Source organism: Equus quagga, chromosome 13 (genome assembly GCF_021613505.1).
Source record: "Equus quagga isolate Etosha38 chromosome 13, UCLA_HA_Equagga_1.0, whole genome shotgun sequence".
In the NCBI taxonomy this organism is placed as follows: domain Eukaryota; kingdom Metazoa; phylum Chordata; class Mammalia; order Perissodactyla; family Equidae; genus Equus; species Equus quagga.
Genome location: NC_060279.1, coordinates 62,178,222 through 62,198,164, shown reverse-complemented (window position 1 = coordinate 62,198,164; position 19,943 = coordinate 62,178,222). Strand labels below are relative to the sequence as shown.

Below are 19,943 nucleotides of genomic sequence, written 5' to 3'. Positions count from 1 at the left end.
CCCTCAGACTCAGACTCAGATTCCCTTCTTTCATAGCTTTAAGTCTATACTCCAACCGAACTGAGCCTAGCTCTGTGGGCATTGGAGGCTGGCTGTTCTGGGCACTCGCCTTTGGGCAATGATTTCTGAAGCAGGTAGTACAGGATCTGAGCTGCCCTCTGCTTGGCTTGGGGTTTGTGGGGCACCCTGGATGTGATCCTGACCCTTCTGGGAATAGAAGAGGCCCCTCTCCCTCAAACTTCTGCTCATACTTGGTCTTGCTGAGCCCTTAGTCCAGAGGGCCTGAACCTGATAGCCCATTTTTGCCAAGGCTTCTCCGTCTTCAACAGGATTCTGGGTCATCTCTCCTGTTACTAGAGCCCTGACTTGACTCAGTGTAGAGGTCACAGGAGGTGTTAGAACTGACTGCAGAGGCTTCAGTGTGAGGGAAGCTTCAGGCCAGACCTGAGCTTTCCCTGTCTGCAGCTCACTTTCCTAAGACCAGGTGGGCTGAGGAGGGGAACACTATGCCCCACAGGGCTTCTGAGAAGAGCTAGCTGGGGGTGCTGCTTCAGCAGTTCTCTCCTTGCAACCGGTATTGCTGAGTTGGGGTAGAGGTGGGAGGGTGAGACATGAGAGAGCTAATGGGGCAGGGTAATTATTGATGCCCAGCCAACTATTAAACTAATTAAAACAATTTAAACTGTTAAGAAAATTTTCGTGGTTTTATTGTATCATGAGGCATTGAAACATCTGAACAAATCAATTATCTGGGCGGTGAGGCAGCTGCTTTCTCCTTCACTTCTTTGGGTTACTAGAGCAACTTGTCAGTAGATTAAAAAAAAAAGAGAGAGACAACCTTTTGCATTACTTAAGTCTTTCCAAGGCATGCGCTGGTACAACACAAACTTCTCCTGTCAGATGCAACTAGTCTAGCGTCCAAACATCATGCACAACACCTCAGTAGCAGCAGCGCACTGCGCCCACTCCCACCGGGTCCTGCTCATTTGTGTATGATATTTGGAGCATCTGGAGGAGTGTGAATAGTACTGGGAAGAGGAGGGAGGAGCAAACAGCATGAGTGCCTGGCTGGGAGGAGGTCAGCCAAAGTTGTGCAGGGCAAGCCTGAACATGTCATTGGTGCAAACCCAAGCATCGTTGATGTTCTTTAATAGGAACATCTGGTGGAACCCCATGATGGGGTCTTCATCAGCCTGTGAGGAGAGAGAAAATGATTCAGTAAGGGAGCCAAGGAACAGCAAGGGAGTTCAGCAGTACGGGGACAGGGCAAAGAATGCTGAGTTTGGGACCAGGCCCTACTGTCTTCGACTCAAATCCCAGTATAGCCAAGGGGTACTTGTGAATGTGAATTGATATAATGTATGAAGCACTGCACTGGGCACTTAAGGGCTTACAGATGGTAGCTCACACCACTACGTGCACTTAAACTGCAGAACAATTCATCAGTTAGCTACAGCAACAGAGCAGAGAACATACCTGCATCTGAGCCCACATCTCTGGGCACAAGTGATCAATCTGAAAGAGTTCTACAGTGCTCACCATGTAACTTATGGTATATAAACACTAAACAATCTTAGTGTCTGATCATGCCACTTAGTCCAATCAGGAGAAGCTACTGCTAAAACTGATTGTGGTTAAGCATGTAAGAAAAGGCTCAAAGCTGAGTTCACACTGTGATCATGGCTCTACAGGGGAAAAAAAAAACACAAAGTATCGCCATTGGGTGATCTGTTTCCTGTCATGTAATATATAATGTTTACAATGAAAAAAGAAAGACAAGAGACCTCCAGCCAAACTACAGAACACCAGGATGAGGCCTGGTTGAGGTAGGAGCTCAGGTAACCAGCTCTGTATCTAACATCACTGGTTTTTCTGGCAATTATCATCAGCAAGGAGGCAAATCAGTCTTCTGGGGGCTCTGAGTTGAACAGAAACACCAGAAAAAACCTGAAGCCAGATGGGAAGGGACACTGCTTATTGACCCCAGCCTGGGAAAGTGGGCACTGAGTCCCTTGGGGAGACCTCCTCACTGCCAAGGGCCTGTTTGAGGATAGGCTCTGGGCACGGTATCTTGGACAGGCAGGAGAAACAGACAGGAAAGTCCAGACCAGAAGGCAGAACCCTCTAGGTCCACTGCAGAGGCCTAGGGTGTCCCTTCCTCCACCTTTGTATTGGATTCAGAAAGCCCTGCCTAGCCTGGGGAGAGGCATGTGGGCCTGTTATTCTGAGCCCCACAACAGAGGCCCAGGAGGTTGGAACCTGGTCAATGGGCAGCCAATCTGTGCTGCATTGGGAAGGAGAAGGAACTTTTGGGAAACCAAGAATCTGGCTTCAGTCTGCTGGAGCACAACAAGCAGGAATTCCTGGAGAGTTCTTAGGGGGCTGAGGGGCTGCAGGAAGGCTTTGAGGATGATAGGTCTTGAGGAAGGGAAGGGAAAATGCCAAGAGAAGCAGAAGTTGCAGGAATCTGCCTCGTTCAGCAGGTAGAGGAGCCAGCAGCTAGCTTGGGGAGTGGCAGCATGGACTCCAGTTGGGGACTGCTACTCAGCACCCAGCTGGCTTGTCCAGGGTCAGCTGCCAGCAGAAGGCCCACCTATACCTCGGGGCAATGTCAAGGCCCAGTGGCTTGGCACCACAGCCCCATCCTGCTCCTATACCTCTTGTCCTTTTTCCAAAAAGGCTCCAGACCAGTGCTTTCCAATAGAACTTTCTGCAATAACAGAAATGTTCTACGTCTGTGCTGTCCAATAGACAGCCACAAGTAACTACAAGCACTTGAAATATGGCTAGTATGACCAAGGAACTATATTTTAATTTTATTTCATTTTAATTAATATAATTCAAAAATCACAGGTGGCTGGTAGCTATCATATTGAACTATACAGCTCTAGATAGTCACTTTGTCTGGGTGCCCTTTGATAAGCAGATCACATCCCAGGGAAGGCAGGGGTGCAGGGCTCTCCTCTGCCCGCCCATGCCTCCCTAGCAGCACTATTACCTTGAGCTGGCCCACAACCATGCTGATGATGCAACTATCTGGCGTGGGCTGATGGTCCTGCGCCGTGATGCTGTGCTGGATTTTCTGGAACGGAAGGCTCTGCAAGAGAAAGAGTGGGCAGTGGGCTGTGACCAGCAGGATGGGGAAGGAGCTGCCTGCAGCCCGGCCCTGGCTCTTACTTACAGACAACTTCTCCACAATGGCAGCTTTCCCCTGGAATTGCTGTCCTTCCCACGTAAGGCATGATGCGTCAATCTGAAAACCAGGAAACCCGGGGTCAGGCCTTAGAGCACAAGGAGTATCTCTGAGGCCCTGAAAAGGGTCTTGCTTGGGGAAATGAGTATACACTGCAGTTTCCCTATCTGTAAGGAGAACTGAGGGTAGCTTCCAAACTTTACCCTATTAACAACTTCTTTAATTACACCCCATCATCCCAGAGCCCAGGCTCTGAAAGACTATCTAACAAAATACAAACTTATTAAGTAAGTTCATTTCCCAGTTTTTATTCACAAAGTCATAAGGCCTCTGATATGCATGAGCTCCAGGCTGGACATATGTGGCCAGGGCTCAGCTAAAGCCATCCTGCTACATGGTCAGTTAGCACCAGTCCCAGAAACGCCATCAGAAATAACTTGTGGGCTGGCCCCATGGCTGAGTAGTTAAGTTGACATGCTCTGCTTTAGTGGCCCAGGGTTTCGCCGGTTCGGATCCTGGGCGCGGACATGGTACTGCTCATGAGGTCATGTTGAGGCGGCATCCCACATGCCACAACTAGAAGGACCCACAGCTAAAATATACAACTATGTACTGGGGGGATTTGGGGAGAAAAAGCAATTAAAAAAAAAAAAGAACAACTTGGAAACATTCTATGTTCATCATCATCTCTAGAGCCCAGGCTGAGTTCCACTGATGCCCTTCCTGTGGGGGGCTCCCATGGGGTCATGGAGGGCTAGAGGCTCACAAGGCTTCCCAAAGCCTAGCCTGTGACCTTCCCCATCATCGGCAAGCAACCCACTAGCTTCACCCTCTCCTCTCTAGATCTTCCCAGCCATAGCCTTCAGGGGCAGAACTCAAAAGTGCCTCTGCTACTTACCAGCTGTGACATTAGGCAAGTTACTTATTTTTCTGAGTCTCAGTTTCCTGATCTTCAAAGGGGATATGCTTAGGATTATATGCAATGACATATATAAAGTGCTTTTTTAGGTTCTTGCTAACTCTCTTCTCTGGGTCAGGCCTGCTTTGATTTTTTTTTTTTGGCTGAGGAAGATTTGCCCTGAGCTAACATCTGCGCCAATCTTGCTCTATTTTGCTGGTGGGTCACCGCCACAGCATGGCCACCGATCAGTCATGTAGGTCTGCACCCGGGAACTGAACCTGGGCCACCAAAGTGGAGCAACGCTGAACTTAACCACTAGGCCATGGGACCAGCCCCTTTAATTGATTTTAAGAGGCAATAATACAGAAGTGCCAGGATCCTGGATCATTTCAAATTGTTAAAATTTTCTATCTATGCTAATGACAATCAAATAATACCTGGGCTGGATTTGGCCTTCCACTGGTAAGAACCTTATCTTTCCTCCAAAATTTCTGAATGGACCCTGATTTTTTGGAGGAAGACACAGAGGAGTTTGCCCACAGCCCAGTCAGGCTCTGAGGCTATGCTGGATGACTCCTATCATTCTCATCTTGGGCAGACCTGCTAGGTGTGGCCTGATCAATCACATTTCTGTGACTGAGTCTTGGGCAGGGTCAAACAGGAGCAGCTCTTGGTGTATATGAACTCCAGTAAAATAGCAGCAAGCAATGCCTGCATAGAAGTGTTTCTCAAAGGATACACCAGCCTCCCTGGGTTAACCTTATTTGTTTCCCATGAACATTCAGGGGCTTTTGGCTCCCAAAAGGATGCCAGGCTTGGGGCCTCCAAGAGAACTCAGCTCTACACTGATGATGATGATGGCTGCTGCCTCCAGAGGGCACCATGAGTCCTAGCCTCTGCCTGCTGCTGCCCAGTCTGGAACAGAGGCACTCCCAGAACCCTGGAATGGCCAGCCTAAAACACTCTGCCCAGGGTACCAAGATCCCCACTCTTGTGGAAGATAATAGAAGAAAATGTACAGACCAGGCAGTTGGGCCAGGCCTCAGGCCCCCTGTCCCATGAACAGAAGCTCAGATAGAAGGGTATAGCCAAATCCAGGTGAGGGCTGTCAGAAGTTTTGAACTGGACTCACTGGCCCAACATCTGAATTGATCGCCTTGGGTCCCATTCTAGGCTTAGAGCTGGAGACTTACATAAATTGCGCCTAGTTGAGTTCTGTCGTTATCAAATAATTGATAGTAATGTTGAATGAAGCTGGATCCAATCTGCTCCCAAATTGGCTTGTCTCCCATTCTGGAGCGTCACTCGGCCTCCTTGAGACCTGCAAGACCAGCGAGACAGGGAGGAAAGCGTTGGTACTACGAGAGCAGGAGGCAGCCAGCTGCTGTCTCTTCACTGACCCTCAACCCTCTGTAACATCCTTGATTAGGGAGTTCTTTGCTGAGGTCTATTCTCCCAGGGAACATGGAGAGGCCCTGGGGAACTGGTAGGAGACCCCTGCCAATACAGACCAGTGCAGGGAGCCCAGAGGTGGACCAAACTCAACCCTTCCTTTGAGGAGCTCTGCTTGATGAGACAGAGGGGTGCCAGGGTGGTGGAGCACACAGGATCAGTGCTAAGGGTGGAGCCAGGACAAAGGAAGATTAGAGCAGGCCCTTCAGTGCCCAGTGAAGGGATGGGCCTTTAAAGAACAGCTAAGCACTTTCCCCATATCTTTTCATTTAACCCCCTCAACAACCTGCAAGGCCCGAATTATTGCTATTCTTCCCACCTTGTAGACCAGGAAGTACTGATGTCTGTGTGTGGAGTGTCTTCTATTGTAGCCCTCAGCTCCCCCAACCCACGCCATCCTATGGGACTCAGCACTCAGTCCCTCAGCACTGCTCCAGGGCTTCACTGGTGGGTGGAGGAAGACCCAGTAGGGGCAGGGGCAGGGCGGGGGGATGGCTCCTCAAGGCCCCACTTGCAACAAAACAAGTCTTAGTCTTAAGGGGGCAGTTTACTTCTTTGAGGCCAGGTGATACCTGGCCTGGTCCTTTCTGAGGAATTTCTTCATTGATGGGGGTGACCCCTTCAGAGTTGGGGACATGAGTTCAGAGGATCACAGAATAATAGTGGGGAGGGAAAATGGAGGCTGTAAGGGGGAAACATGTCATCTCTTCAAATCCCCCATCCCAGCACTGTCCCCATCAGAAGGGGCTGCTTCTCTCTGGTCTCTGAAGCGGGGAGGGGAGTTCCCCTCCCAGCTAGACAGGCCATGTCCCAAGGGTGCTTGATGGAAAACCCAAGCCCCAGATGAGAGAGCAACTCCAGCTTTGCTAGGCCCCTCCCAGATAGGGAAGCCCACATCCTACCACAGAATCCCATGATAGCAGACCCATGTGTTGTTCTACTGTTGTCTCTGACTGTAGAAGATCTCCCTCTCTCCTGATAACAGGGCTGAACCAAAGCAGTGAGAAGGTGGGTTTGGTAAACAACTATTAGAAGTGATGGATCTGATACAAGTCACTGGCTTTCTTAGGGCCTCAGCCTTTTCCTCTGTAAAATGGGGGTGGCATCCCGATGTTGCCAGTGGTTGTGAAGCCTCACTAAGGGAACCTGGTAAAGCCCTCAGCTCAACATAGTTAAGTGGTAATTTGCTCCAGTCCCTGTGATCTCACCCAAGGCCAGAGGAGCCAGTGGGCAGGGAAAGTGTAGGGGGGCCAGTGGCTTATCCCCAATCCAACCAATCTCCCAGCCTGTGACCAACACTGCAGCCAATGAGGGGCCAGGAAGCTGAGCCAGCTTTATTTTAGGTCCCATAGGAGGGAGTGGCACTAAAAATAGCTCAGTGCTGGGAGGACTAAGAAACGTTCAGGAAAGTCTAAAACAAGCAGAGGAGAAAGCTTGGACCCGGCCACACCGGCTACACAGGAACACAAGGTGCGTCCCAGTTCACATACACTCTGCCAAGAAACAAATGAACAAGTGGGAAAAGCACAGGATCAACTGCTAGTCTCAGCTGCTCTGTCTTGGTCACATTTCCAAGGGGTCAGACTGTGGCTGTGCCCACACACAAACGTGGATTACCGGAGGCAGGGCACAGCCTGGTATCTCCCATCTCTGTCCCTTCCACTCTAGTATTTCCTCTGCTTGGCTCACTCACTGGGGCCTGACCCCACTGCATCTTACCCTCCCCCATAATGTCTTGCCTAGCCCCTGAGAGCTCTGGGGTAGGGGAAAAGCTGGAGGAATGGATGAAGGACATTTCTCCTGCCCTTGGAAAGGCTGAAAGCCCTCAGGGAGAGTCTTGGAGAAAGAGTATGCCAATGAGAAGAAACAGCGCAGGCAAATGTCCGCGGGAACGAAAAGAGATAAGGGCAGGGAACTGGGGAGCTGGAGATGGAGGGTGAGGGGAACTAAGGCTACAAGCTGATCCAAAGACAAGAAAAGTGCCGTCATGTGGTGGGGCAGTAAGGTAGCGGACGTGTGGGGGCGTTTTTTCCTTTTTCAACATTGTTCTTCATGGTGTGTTAACTTGCTAACACAGAAACTACTTGGCAGAGGTAGTGGTGAAGTGAAGAGGGTGGAGGGATAAAGGGACAGAAGAGTCCTTTGGTCCAGTGGGGTGTGTCAGGGCAGAGTGATCTCGCCTGAGGAACAGGACAGCTCATGGTCTCCTAGAAAGTGTGAGAAGGAACCTTCAAAACTATGAGAATTGAGGCCTTTGCTTTAAAGATGCCAAGTGGGATCCCTGAAGCCAATACCAACCTCATTTGAGGCCTGCTTGACCCTTATGTATTTATTTCCATGTGGTGATCACAATAGCGAAGTGGTCAGATTCCACTGTTATCTCACTTAACAGCTGGGAAAACTGAGGTTAAGCAACGTGGGGAGTCTTGCCCCCAGCTGATCCAGTATATCAGTGCTGACACTGGGTACTCTGGTTGAGGCCCATGCTTGCTTTCTGCTACCTTTGCATCCCTAGCTCTAAACCACCAAGTCCCTCCCCTATAACACCTCGCCTTTGGGTTGAAGGCCAAACCTCCTAAGCTCCACAGGTGGCCATCCATACCTGTCCCAGCCTCCCCAGCCATTCTTTCCTACTTCGATCCAGCTCCACACACAAACACACCAGAACTCACTTAGTGCTTGCTCGCTGTGTTTTTTGCACAGATGTCCCCCTGCAGAGATGCCCTCCCTCCGCACATCTGCCTGGTCAGTCCCTGCTCTTCCTTCAAATTACTGTTCAGACCCCACCTATTTAGGGACTCCTTCCCAGACTCAAATGTTGATCCCCAACCCCAGGTGCAAACCCCTATCAACACACCCAGTGCCCACTCTCCCCCTAAACACTGTAGCTCTGGGCTGTGAGGGTTCTAGTGTGGTTCTTGCCACCCCCTAAATTCCTCCTTTCCCCATCTCCCAGCACAGAACGTGGCCCAGCAAACTACAGGATTCATGGTTTCTGATTCCAAATCTTTCACAAAGCTTTTAACTGATGGCTGGAAGGCAGCATTCCTGAGTCCAGAAAAAGAAGCAGGGTGCAGAACCCCCCTCCCATCTCCATGTAATACAGGGGAGGAGTCTGGACCAGGCTGGGAGGATGTTCCCCAGCATGGCCAGCAAGCCCTGACCTTGTTTCTAATACAGTTACTATGGAAAGAACAGCCTGGAAAGAAACAAAATGCCAAGGCTCAGAGGCAGCCTCACATCAGAATGGGGACTGACCTTCATGACGGCTTCTCCTACAGCTCTTCCGAGGGCCGCTGACCACGTCATCTCCTGCTTCACCCCAACAGTCCGCAGGCTGACTGAGGCCAGGCTCCTCGAGGAGCAGAAATGACCTCGATGACCTCTCGCCCACTGAGCATCAGCCTTCACTGACCCTTAGGTCTCTGTGGGTGCAAAGACCCCCTGAGAATGTCTCAAAAACTGTGACCCTCTCCCAATAAATTTGCAAAGAGGCAGAGATGCCCCAGCCTTGTGAATAATTTCAGCTTGTTCACACTCCCTGAGGTTCAGTCATAGAGCCCAGGTTAAAACCTCTGGTCCAGGAGATCCCATTAGGCAACAAAATAATTTCATTTTTATACTCAAATTCTGAGTCAGTGTTTCCAGGAACAAAACTTGAAATAGCAGTGTCCAGCTGACAACATCTCATTTTCACTAACGTGTTAGGTGTAGAAATGTGCTAAGGGCTTCACATGCATTTGTTCCTAACATCCTTTTAGGAATGAGCAAAATGAGGATCAGCGATGTTAGCTAACTTGCTCAAGGTTGCTAACCTAATAGATGGTGCAACTGCATGGAACCAGGGTTGGTGGACTCCAGAGCCAGGACTCTCAGCGATAATTCATTTGGAGATAAAAATGAACAGCACATACGGCTGAAGTCCCAATCTCTGACCTTGGCTTTCTCAGACATGGGCAAGACAGGCCTGAACCAGGGCTTCTGCCTCCAAACAAAGGCGCCAAGCAGATTTCCACACCAAACAATAGGCGTTTTCATAGGGGATGATCTCACACTTTCCCAAAACCTCCTAAGTCACAACCCCATTCTACCATCTCAGCAAAGCAGAGATAGATCCTGGCCTAGCTGGACCTGGGGCAAGGACTAGGGCAGGAGAGTGATGGGGAAGAGGATGTTACTAACTTCAGACCGATACACAGAAAGATGCTCAGATGTTTGAGAGGCATCACTGAGGCCTACAGAGGACGCCAGCAGATGTGCTGAGCTTGTAGCGGGGTCATTGAAATTGGCACCAACCGTGGCCACTACCCTCACACCTACTGTCTGCCAGTCCTCAAACAGCCCTGGAGTATAGAGGCCGGGAAGGACTCCTCCAACAGATGGGACTGACAGCCAAACCTGGCTTAAACAGAGCATAGGCGTGTACTGTGGGGAGTGGGTGAACGTGGTGGGATGCAACAACACAGGAAGACACTGCAGCCTGCTTGTCCTTCAGGAACAAACTGCTCCTCTGATTTCATGGTCTGAGGGGTGCTGTGTATCCTGTCCTATGGCCCTCCGATGACTTCCCTTCCCATTCTCCATTGACAAAGTCTCAACCACTTATCCTGACTTCAAGGCCCAGGGTGACCTGCCCTCCTGGCTGTCCAACCTCAACTCCTGCCACCCACTCCCCCAAATTCCTCTGCAGCCACTCTGGGCATTTTCCTGTTTCTGGAACATGCTGAGTCTATTCTCACCTAAGGGCTTTGCAACTGTTGATCCTTCTACCTGGATCACCCTTCTCCCTAGATCTTCATGTGTCTGGCTCCTTGTCACCTATGTGTCAGCTCAAACGTCACCTTCTCCTAGACACCTTCCCTGACCATTCAGTCTCAAGTAGCTGCCTAGTTGCTCAATTCACCATCCTATATTGTTTTCTAGGTCTTATCACTGCATGAGATTGTCACACTTACATATTTGTTTAGAGTCCATCTCCCTGACCGGGGCACCCCTGTTCCCATGGTGCCTGGCTCAGCTCTCAATAACTATTTGTTGATCAAGTCCGTGAACACCTAGGAGCCTGTGCTGAGAGGCCAGCTGTTCTTCTCTGGAGGAGTGAGTTCTGGGCAAAACTCCTCAATTTAAGTGGCCAAATGACCCACATCCCCTCCACCCACACCTTCTGTCCAAGTTGTCAGGAAACAATCCTTTGTTATCTACCCAGCCATCTGTCTGTCTGAGGCTTGTGGCAAGTGAGGCTTGGCCCCAATGCCCTCTCTCACTCCCAAGATCCTGGTCACCTGAGGGTAGCTGTGGCTGAACAGCAGACAACCACAACCTCAAAGGCTTGGCCTCTGGCTCCTGCTCCTCCTCTCCCTCATGGTATGACCTTCTGACCCTGCCTCCTCATCAGTAATTGTGGGGATGTTAAGGGTAATTAACTGAGGGTATAAAGCAGGACACAGCTGTAAGGAGTTACTGTCAGGTCCTAGGTGAACACTAAGTCCAAGAGCTGGGAAGAAGGTGGGTACCTCAGCCTCCTGCAGGGATGCCACATGATGAAAGAGCCTTGAGCCAGGACAGGCAACTACCCAGTCCACCACTTGCCTGAAGTCTGGAGAGAAATCAGCCAAGGTCTGGTACATGGATGGCTGGCCAGGACAGAATCCTTTCCTGGGCAGACTCTTGAGGGCTAGGTGTCCCTAGCACCCTGAGGGCCTTTTCCTCCTCTTCTGCCTGGTAGGAGGACTCCAGAGCCTTCAGGCTGCCCTGGCTGGCCTAGAAGCTGAATCCTGAGACCTGCATCATGGTCTCTCTGCTCCGCCCTTAGTCCCTGAGTAGCCTTCCCAGGCTCAGAAATCTCTGGGGCCCCTGTCCTATACAGTTTCCATCCATGAACTTGCTGGTTAGGGAACACCTGGACTTGGCTACCCCAGTGGGGCTTGAAAGTCCCTAAGTAACCACCCCTCTGGTCTGCCACTACCAGGCCTGGCCAATACCGCCATGAAACTCTGAGACTACGAGGTAGGCAGGGTAATAAAGAGATGAACATGCAGTGCCCAGGGTGGTGCAAGGAATGCCTCCTGTAAGTCAAACAGTTATAGTTACGTGTGTCTTCTCATTTGAGCCTGGCAGCCTTGTAAAGCTGGTATGCTTAACATCACTTCATAGATGAGGAAACCAAAACTTCAAGAGATTGAGAAAGAATTCAAGGGGCCAGCCCGGTGGCATAGCGGTTGGGTTTGTGTGCTGTGCGTCAGCAGCCTGGGCTTCAGGGGTTTGGATCCTGGGCATGGACCTACACACTGCTCATCGGCCACACTGTGGCAGCATCCCACATACAAAGTGGAGGAAGACTGGCATAGATGTTAGCTCAGTGACAATCTTCCTCAGCAAAAAGAGGAAGACTGGCAACAGATGTTAGCCAAGGGCCAATGAAAGAAAAGAAGGAAAGAAAACAAGGGGGGGGAGGAGGGGGAGGAGAGGGAGGGAGAAAGGAAGGAAGGAAGGAAGGAAGGAAAGAAGGAAGGAAGGAAGGAAGGAAGGAAGGAAGGAAGGAAGGAAGGATTCAAGACCACACAAGGCCACTGCCATAACCAGCAATAAAATGTCCATGAAACTGGCCTGGATTGGAACAGCTGAGAGCCAATGTCAAGCAGCAGAAAGTGTATAGGTAGCAAGATGAGGTGGTGAGGAATGGAGCCCAGGCCTTTTCTTCCCCTCTGAAATCAGCAAGTTCCATGCCTCTCAGGACAAAAAGCCTCTGAGGGCATTCTCAGCAAGTCAAAGCAGATTTACACCGTAGGGACAACTGAGAACTTGCATTCTCCTGGGCCTGAAACCACCTCTGCAAAGCTTCTACACACACATATCCTTCGAGGGGGCAGCAGTTTCTGCCTTGGTGAGACCCAGTGACTTCAATGGAGTATCTGAGGCTTTAAGAAACAAACATTCTAGAATTCTCCCAGTTTACTGAGGCAAATGGCCCTCAGTTCCCAGGTACCCTGAACACACCCCTCTCATGAGCGGGGTTCTCCTTCTCCAGGATAGCCCCCTCTTTAGCCGGGCAGCTTAGGGAGTTGGCACACAGCAGGTACCAGCAACAAAGAAGGAGTAAGGCCCAGGACAGTGAGAGGAAGTTCTCGGCCATAACAGGTCAGCCGGCAGTGGGAGTCCTGGGGCCAGTGAGCAGGGCCACCCCTCTGGCACTCTTGCATCCCTCTTCCCTGGCCACTAAAACACTTCCCCAGTCACATCATGGACCTGAACAAAGGATTCTTCCTAGGAAGACATATTCCCGCTGATAGAATGAGAAGGGGGAAAGTGCCGCACAGACCTGGTGGTCAGGGTGCTGAGCAGAATGATCACATCAGACAGGCCCGGAAGTCACTTCAGGGATAACCCACATGCTGACTCATATGGTCAAATTTCTGGTACATATGATCAGAGCAAGAGAATCATAGAATCTCAGAGCTGAGGAAGGGGTAGCCAACCCAAATCCAACTCTAACCACACAAACATCTTCAAATGACCCATCGGAAAAATTAAAAAAAAACAAAACAAAACCTGTGGCCGGCCCAGTGGCACAGCTGTTAAGTGCCCACATTCTGCTTTGGCGGCCTGGGGTTCCCTGGTTCAGATCCCAGGTGTGGACATGGCACCACTTGTCAAGCCATGCTGTGGTAGGCATCCCACATATAAAGTAGAGGAAGACTGGCAGCAGATGTTAGCTCAGGGCTAATCTTCCTCAAAAAAAAAAACCCTAACAGCAAAAAACCTCACCAGGAGGTTCTGCTCAATCCCAGCCCATAGAAATCCTGCCCAATTTTCAAAGTCCATCCTGTGGAAAACTTTTTACATCTACTCCCCTCTCTCCAAAATGACTATTTCCTTTCATCTCAGGGGAGGGTGCCTCTGTGTCTCACTCTGGGAAGATGTCCCAAAAGGTTCCACTCCAGGAGCACTGGGCGCTTGAATAAAAGTGACCTGAGAGGGTCTCAGTCAAAGGGGCAGAAGCCACAAATCCAGGCTCCAGGCAAGGAATGGGAAGGCCACAGACCACAAAATGCTGGTGAGATTCCCAAGCACTGGGAGAACACTCAGCAGAGAAACTTGGGGGACAAACGAGCAGGCTGTAAAATACAGCAGCTAGACTCAACACCCATAGCAATCTGGAGTGGTGTCAGCCTCGCTCAAGGGACCCCAAACCTTCCTAGGCCCAGTATCCAGAAGTATATCTTGCTCTGTGGTTCCCGCCAGGCACTGGAGAGGAGAGTGTGCTCATTAACAGTCTTTCCTCTTGGGTACTCTAATCATTCTGAAGCCCCCTCTTCTGTGCAGGACCAAGAGCCCCTGTAGGTCCCTTCAACTTAGCTCTCAGCACATAATAGCAACATTACCCCTGTCTCCCCCATTACTGTTACCTCCTTTCCCCAGCACCAGGACTGTGTAGGATTCATTTTTCTACCTCCAGCCTCAACCCAGAGCCTGATACATAGAAGGCCCCAAGAATGGTTGCTGAATAAAACTGATTGTTGGTGAGAAAGGAGGAAAAAACAATTTCAGGCAAGATATTAATGCCTCAGTAAGAGAATCCTAGAATTTTCCTTTTTTTTTTTGAGGAAGACTAGCCCTGAGCTAACATCTGCCAATCCTCCTCTTTTTGCTGAGGAAGACTGGCCCTGAGCCAACACCCATGCCCATCTTCCTCTACTTTATACGTGGGATGCCTACCACTGCATGGCTTGACAGGCAGTGCCATGTCCATACCCGGGATCTGAACCAGCGAACCCCGGGCCACCAAAGCGGAACGTGTACACTTAACCACTGCACCTCCAGCCGGCCCCAGAATTTTCTGATATAAGGTGCCTTTCAGTTGTAAAACTTGAGAATTCTGTCTCTCTCTTAAATCTTTCCATCCCAACCCATCAACTGCAAACACAGCAGAATAAAGTGACACATGCCTCAGAGGACAGGTGAGCTCCATGTCAGTAAGGCACCTAGTTTTGAGCTGGTTGAGAACCTAGGCATCCTCACACCCTGTCCCCATGCTTATGCAGCCACATCCCCAACGCCCCACGCCAGGCTTCGTCTCTTATCTCAGACTCAGATGGCCTGCCAAGTTTCAGAAAGGTTAAGGTCTTCTGAGTTTCAGGATGCCCAGCAATGACACTAGACACAGAAGTTACAGGGAACTTCCAGAAGGACTGGAATGAGAGGGAGGGACCTGAATTCCTCCCACTCCTGAGTAACCTTCAAGAAGGAACAGTATCTTTTTGACCTTGAAGAAAACCCTTGTAATCAAGCCACCCAAGGCCTTGGAATGTGCAAACTAATCTACAGCCATAAGCTTAGCTCACCTGAAACCCGTGCTCTGGAAAGAATCAATACCGACAATCAAGAGAGGGTCTTGAAAACAAATGCCTCTAGTACTAAGAGATTCCACCACACTGATCCTGTGTGCTCTTTGGGTGGTCCCTCCTGTTGCCCACTTCCACTGGCAAATTAGGCCTCTCTTGATCCTGCTGAATGAACCTGACTTCCATGTCCTCTTGGGCTAGGATGTGGATTAGGAAGGTTGAGTTCTGAAAGAAGGCAAGTTCTGATAAGGAAATCTGAATAGATCCTTACCTGTCCTTGTTAAGCAGGGAGAATGACTACAAAGAGCAATTCAACTGCAGGAAAACTTCCAAGGCTAGCGCCCAATGACCAGAAAATCCCCAATCACCCGGGGAAACACTCAAGGAAAAAAAAAAATAGTCCAAGGGCCAGCCCGGTGGCTCAGCAGTTAAGTGCGCACGTTCTGCTTTGGCGGCCCAGGGTTCGCCAATTTGGATCCCGGGTGCAGACATGGCACCGCTTGGCAAGCCATGATGCGATGGCATCCCACATATAAAGTAGAGGAAGATGGGCACGGGTGTTAGCTCAGGGCCAGTCTTCTTCAGCAAAAAAGAGGAGGATTGGCAGCAGATGTTAGCTCAGGGCTAATCTTCCTCAAAAAAAAAAAAAAAAAAAAAAAGTCCAGAGGCGGCAGCCTTCTGCATCATGGACCTAACTCAACTCTCCTAAGAGACCTGCTTGCTGCTGAGGCCAGGTCTGCAGAAACTTAGCTGCTTCTTTAGTTCCTGCAAGAACTGTGGCTCAGAAGCCACAGTGGGTCAGAGGAATCAAGATTTGAAAAACTGTTTCCAAAACCCCACGGTTTTCTCTGGACCGCTCCCTTAATTTATCGTCGCTCAGACAGAAGTGCCTTTACAAAGCCTGTCAGAAGACTACTCCTTGGTTAGATACTCTTCTCCCAAAACTCAGCGGGGTCCCTGGAGCCATGATTAAGGGCAATTTCCCAAGGTCCAAACAGCTTCCTGCCTCTTCATAGGTCACTCCAACTGCTGAGAAGTGAGCAAGCAAGGGAAGCCTGACTTTCTGCAGTTTTAAGCTCTAGTTCTGCCACCCAGACTTCAGAAGTGCCCCACAGAGTCTGAATCTGAGCCCCACAGCCCAAATGTGCCCCACCCCCAATGTTGCTTCTAGCCGAGCCTCTTGTTCGGCGCTGGGCTCATGGATCTCCAGCCTGAATTCTACTTCTCTCTGCATTAAATCTTACCTTATCACCACCATTCTTATGAAATCCTCCTTCTCTGTGGGAGGAGGGCAGATGACTCTGGGAGGAGCAGATGTGAGGATTAGGCTGCGCCAGAGACATCTAACAATGTGTTGGAGGCTCACACATCCAACCTCACCTCCTTGGCTTCCTTTCTCCCTTCCTCCATTAACACGATGTGGCCAACCCACGGCTAGGGCCTGGTCACTGATAGAAGGGCGGAGGCTGAGCCTACCAGCCTGGAGCCGCCTCATCGCATCCAGCCAGATCTTCCAACGCTGGCCAGGGGTGAAGTCCCACGTGGAACCCCCTGACGCCCGAGATTCCCTGACCCTGCTCTCCACGCAGGAGAACCTACACATGAGTTCCACAAAGTGGGGGGTAGGTTTCGTGCACTCCCAGCCGGCAGACAAGGGAGGAGCGTTCACCTACATCCTATCCGGGCTATGGTCGGGAACCGGGTGACGGTCCTAAGCCCGAGCTGCCGCAGGCAGGCGCCCTTACCCAATGCTGAGTCTGCAGCGGGCTGGGTGGCGCTTGCCCATCCCCGGATCCTTGGCAGGCGGGTGGCAGGACGTGGGGCTGGGGTCGACCCGCTAGCCTGCCTGCAGAGCTTGCGGGACTCAGGCAGGCCGGACTAGGCCAGACGGGGCGGGGCCGGAGAGCACCATCCGGATGGTGAAGACCAGAGAAAAAGGCCCGGCCCAGCGCAGTCCGGTGCACCCGCCAGAGGCACAGTACGGCACACACAGGTGCCTGGCTGTCTCTCTCTGAGTTTCCCCCGGCCGCCGCCTCAGAGGACCGGCGGGAGGCGGAGCCGCGCGCGACACATGGCCCCGGCCCCGCGCGGCTTCGGGCCGCCGGGGGGGTGGGAGGGAGGGGCCGCCCGGGGACTCGCAACGGAGGCTCCAGGCGGCCCGGAGCGCGGCTCCTGCGGCCCAGCCCCCACCCCGGCGCGCTAGCCCCGACACTCACCCGAGGGGCTGGCACGATGGCGGCAGCGGCGGCGGCAACCCAGCGCGGTCTGCGACCGACTGTCCCTTCCCCCCTGCCTTCCCTTGCCACCCCGCTGCACTCTGGGAAACGCAGTCACCCCGCGCTCCTTCCTGGCATAGTGCGCCAGGATAAAACTACAGTTCCCGGCGTCCTATGCGCCGAGGCCCAGACACTGCCCGCAGCGCGGGAGGTGAGGCTAAACCAAGAGAAGGAGGCTGCCGGGGCGAGCCCCTGAGAATTGTGGTCTAGCGGAAGCCTCTGGAACACCCGAAGTTGGCGCCAGGCGAGGGTCAGGGCTCAGTCATCCCCAGGTCCCGCTGGTCCGGCCCCGCCCAGGGTGCGCGGCCGTGTGGGGTTGGCCCCGCCTCCGTGGGAGTCTGGCCTGGCCCTAAGCTGGCCCAACCGCCCCTCCCTGGGCCCCTGGGTTGTTTCCGCTGGTGAACCCCCCTCCCCTTTGGTGCTCTGGCAGCCCCTTCGGCTCTTCAGATCGGTGTTCTAAGGCCAGCTGGGGGGGAACCTCTAGCTTATGTCCCGACATTTGTGTGCCCTGCTGGTGCCAGTCGGGCCCAAAACTGGTTTCGAGCACGTGAGGCTTTCCTTGGGCAGGAGACTCAAATGCTTAAGTGGGGCTCAGCTGGAAACAAGATTACTCTTACACTGTACAGTTAGGGTCTTCAAAACATTCTCTTAGGTTTTTTGCAGCAGGCGGGGCAGCTAAGAGTTTCGTTTCTATAAATGAGGAAAGTAAAAAACTGGCTCACCCAAAGTTTCCCCATGATTTAAGTGACCTGATTGTCAATAATCTCCCTCCTACCCGTTGCCCTTTCCTTTCAACGCCCATTTTCGTCGTTTCCTGGGCAACGCAAACATTTGAAGGCCTGTCTCTAGGTCAGGCCTGTTGGGGAATGCTCTACCGCTAACCCAGGGGGGACCAAAGGTAAAGGAAATCGCTACAAGTCTCCTAGCAGCTCCATGCCTTCCCTCCTGGCCAGAGGTCTCTCAGTACTCTTGTTCTTCCGGAAGAGTTTTGCACCTTCATTGAGCCCCCCACACCTCCATCTCCTGGGGATGGCTGGTAAGACCAGGCCAAGCTTCTTTTTTTTTTTTTTTTGAGGAAGATTAGCCCTGAGCTAACATCTGCTGTCAATCCTCCTCTTTTTGCTGAGGAAGACTGGCCCTCAGCTAACATCCGTGCCCATCTTCCTCTACTTTCTATGTCGGATGCCTGCCACAGCATGGCTTGCCAAGCGGTGCCATGTCCATACCTGCGATCCGAACTGCAAACCCTGGGCCACCAAAGCAGAACGTGTGAACTTAATCCCTGCACCACTGGGCCAGCCCCAAAGCTTCTGATTATTAAATCCCAGGTCTGTACTACTTTACCTGACTAGATGCTTCTCTTCTTACTTAGGCAATGAGAACTCTGCATTGCTCTGCTTGTGGTGCATCTGAAAACTCCCTTGCTCTGAACTGTCCTCCTCCCCCACTAAGAAGCTAAAACACTGGATAGGTGTGTGCACATAACCTCCAGATACCAGAAAATCCTGGCCAGAGTCTGGCTCTCACCGTTCCTGAGAGTGCTGCTAAGAGGTTCCAGTGAGCCAAAGCAAAAACACTACAAGTCCCTTCAGCGAACAGGAGATAAAAGGATACACTAAAGACCATGGCCTGAGCCTGGGAAAGCCTTCACTCCTAATGAAGGAGCGTGGGGACACGTGAAAGACTGGCCCGATAGCTGCCCGCTAAGGGCTTCAGTCCTAGCTGGCCTGGAAGGGCACTAGCTGTGCTTCCACCACCTTATGACTAGCCAGAACTAACTGCAGGAAGGCAAAGATCCAGTCCCTTCCCCAGAGATCTAGTCCCTTCTCCAACCAGCCACCTATACAACCTGTGCTCCACCCCTCCTCCCCACCAAAGACTTGTTTGTTTCTCAAGTCAGTGCCAAGGAGCTAGGAGGAGAGCAGAAACTAGAGGAACATTTTAGAGTCATTCCATTTCACAGCCACAGGGAAAGTCCCCAGGCAAGTGGCATTTTCCATAAGTAACAGAGAAGGAGTCATGTTTTATGAAGCCCAAGAAGTGTCCATTTTTGTTCCATAGTAAACAGGGCTAGCTTTAAAGGCATTTGCCTCTCCCCATTGGCTTTGAGCTAAATTACTTGGAGCTATAGATAAAAATGAACCTCACTCCTACATTATCCAATCTAAAGAAAGATGGAAACAATCAAGAGAATGAGCCAAGGAGTCTCAAATCCCAACTCCTACTCCTTAAAGCCCTCTATGGATCCAGCTCCTTCACAGTGAAAGCATAGCAAGTCCAAAGGTATCTGTATAAGAGTCCTTGTACTTGCAGGAGCCATGGCTGGCTCCAGCTATGGTTTTCACTGATTTAAGTAACTGCATGCCCATGTGTGCCAGACACTGTACTAGTCCCAAAGGCTATAATGGTGAGCAAAATTTAACCCCAGCTGAAAACTCAGGAGGAATTAAAAACCTTCAGAGAAGTAGGCTGACACAATTCAGTCTAGTTCTCAGTTGCTCCTCCCTGCTGAAAGGACACCAGGAGCTAACCCATGGACAAACTGGGACCATTTGGTGCAGTTTCCAAAGTCTTTGGGTGAGCTGGTCTAGGAACTCTGTGAGGACCTTATGAGGCCAGGATCCATGTGCTTAGGGCCCCTTCATGGAGAAACCTGGTCACTGAAGCATCTCTACTCTCAGGGTCAGCCTGGTCCTTGAGACCTAAGGCCAAGGCCTATTTCCCCATGTTTCAGGGACGCTTAGCTGAATCCTTATGAAAATAAAATGGCGAAACCCAAA

General features: G+C 51.3%; 1 protein-coding gene across 3 annotated transcripts; it reads right to left on the bottom strand.

Moving 5' to 3' along the window:
• Window positions 1–683: 683 nt before the first annotated feature.
• NUTF2 (nuclear transport factor 2) lies at window positions 684–17,255 on the bottom strand. Of its 3 annotated transcripts, none has more exons than XM_046681696.1 (5): window positions 17,104–17,255; window positions 5,288–5,415; window positions 3,182–3,253; window positions 2,999–3,097; window positions 684–1,193 (listed from the first exon to the last, which is right to left on the bottom strand). In XM_046681696.1, exons 2-5 carry the CDS (start codon window positions 5,384–5,386, stop codon window positions 1,080–1,082), a joined length of 384 nt encoding a protein of 127 aa, XP_046537652.1. In that variant the 5' UTR covers window positions 5,387–5,415; window positions 17,104–17,255; the 3' UTR covers window positions 684–1,079. The 3 variants fall into 3 exon arrangements, with proteins under 3 accessions (XP_046537652.1, XP_046537654.1, XP_046537653.1); XM_046681698.1 differs by lacking the exon at window positions 17,104–17,255 and adding an exon at window positions 16,633–16,957; XM_046681697.1 differs by lacking the exon at window positions 17,104–17,255 and adding an exon at window positions 8,805–8,955.
• Between the last annotated feature and the right edge of the window lie 2,688 nt (window positions 17,256–19,943).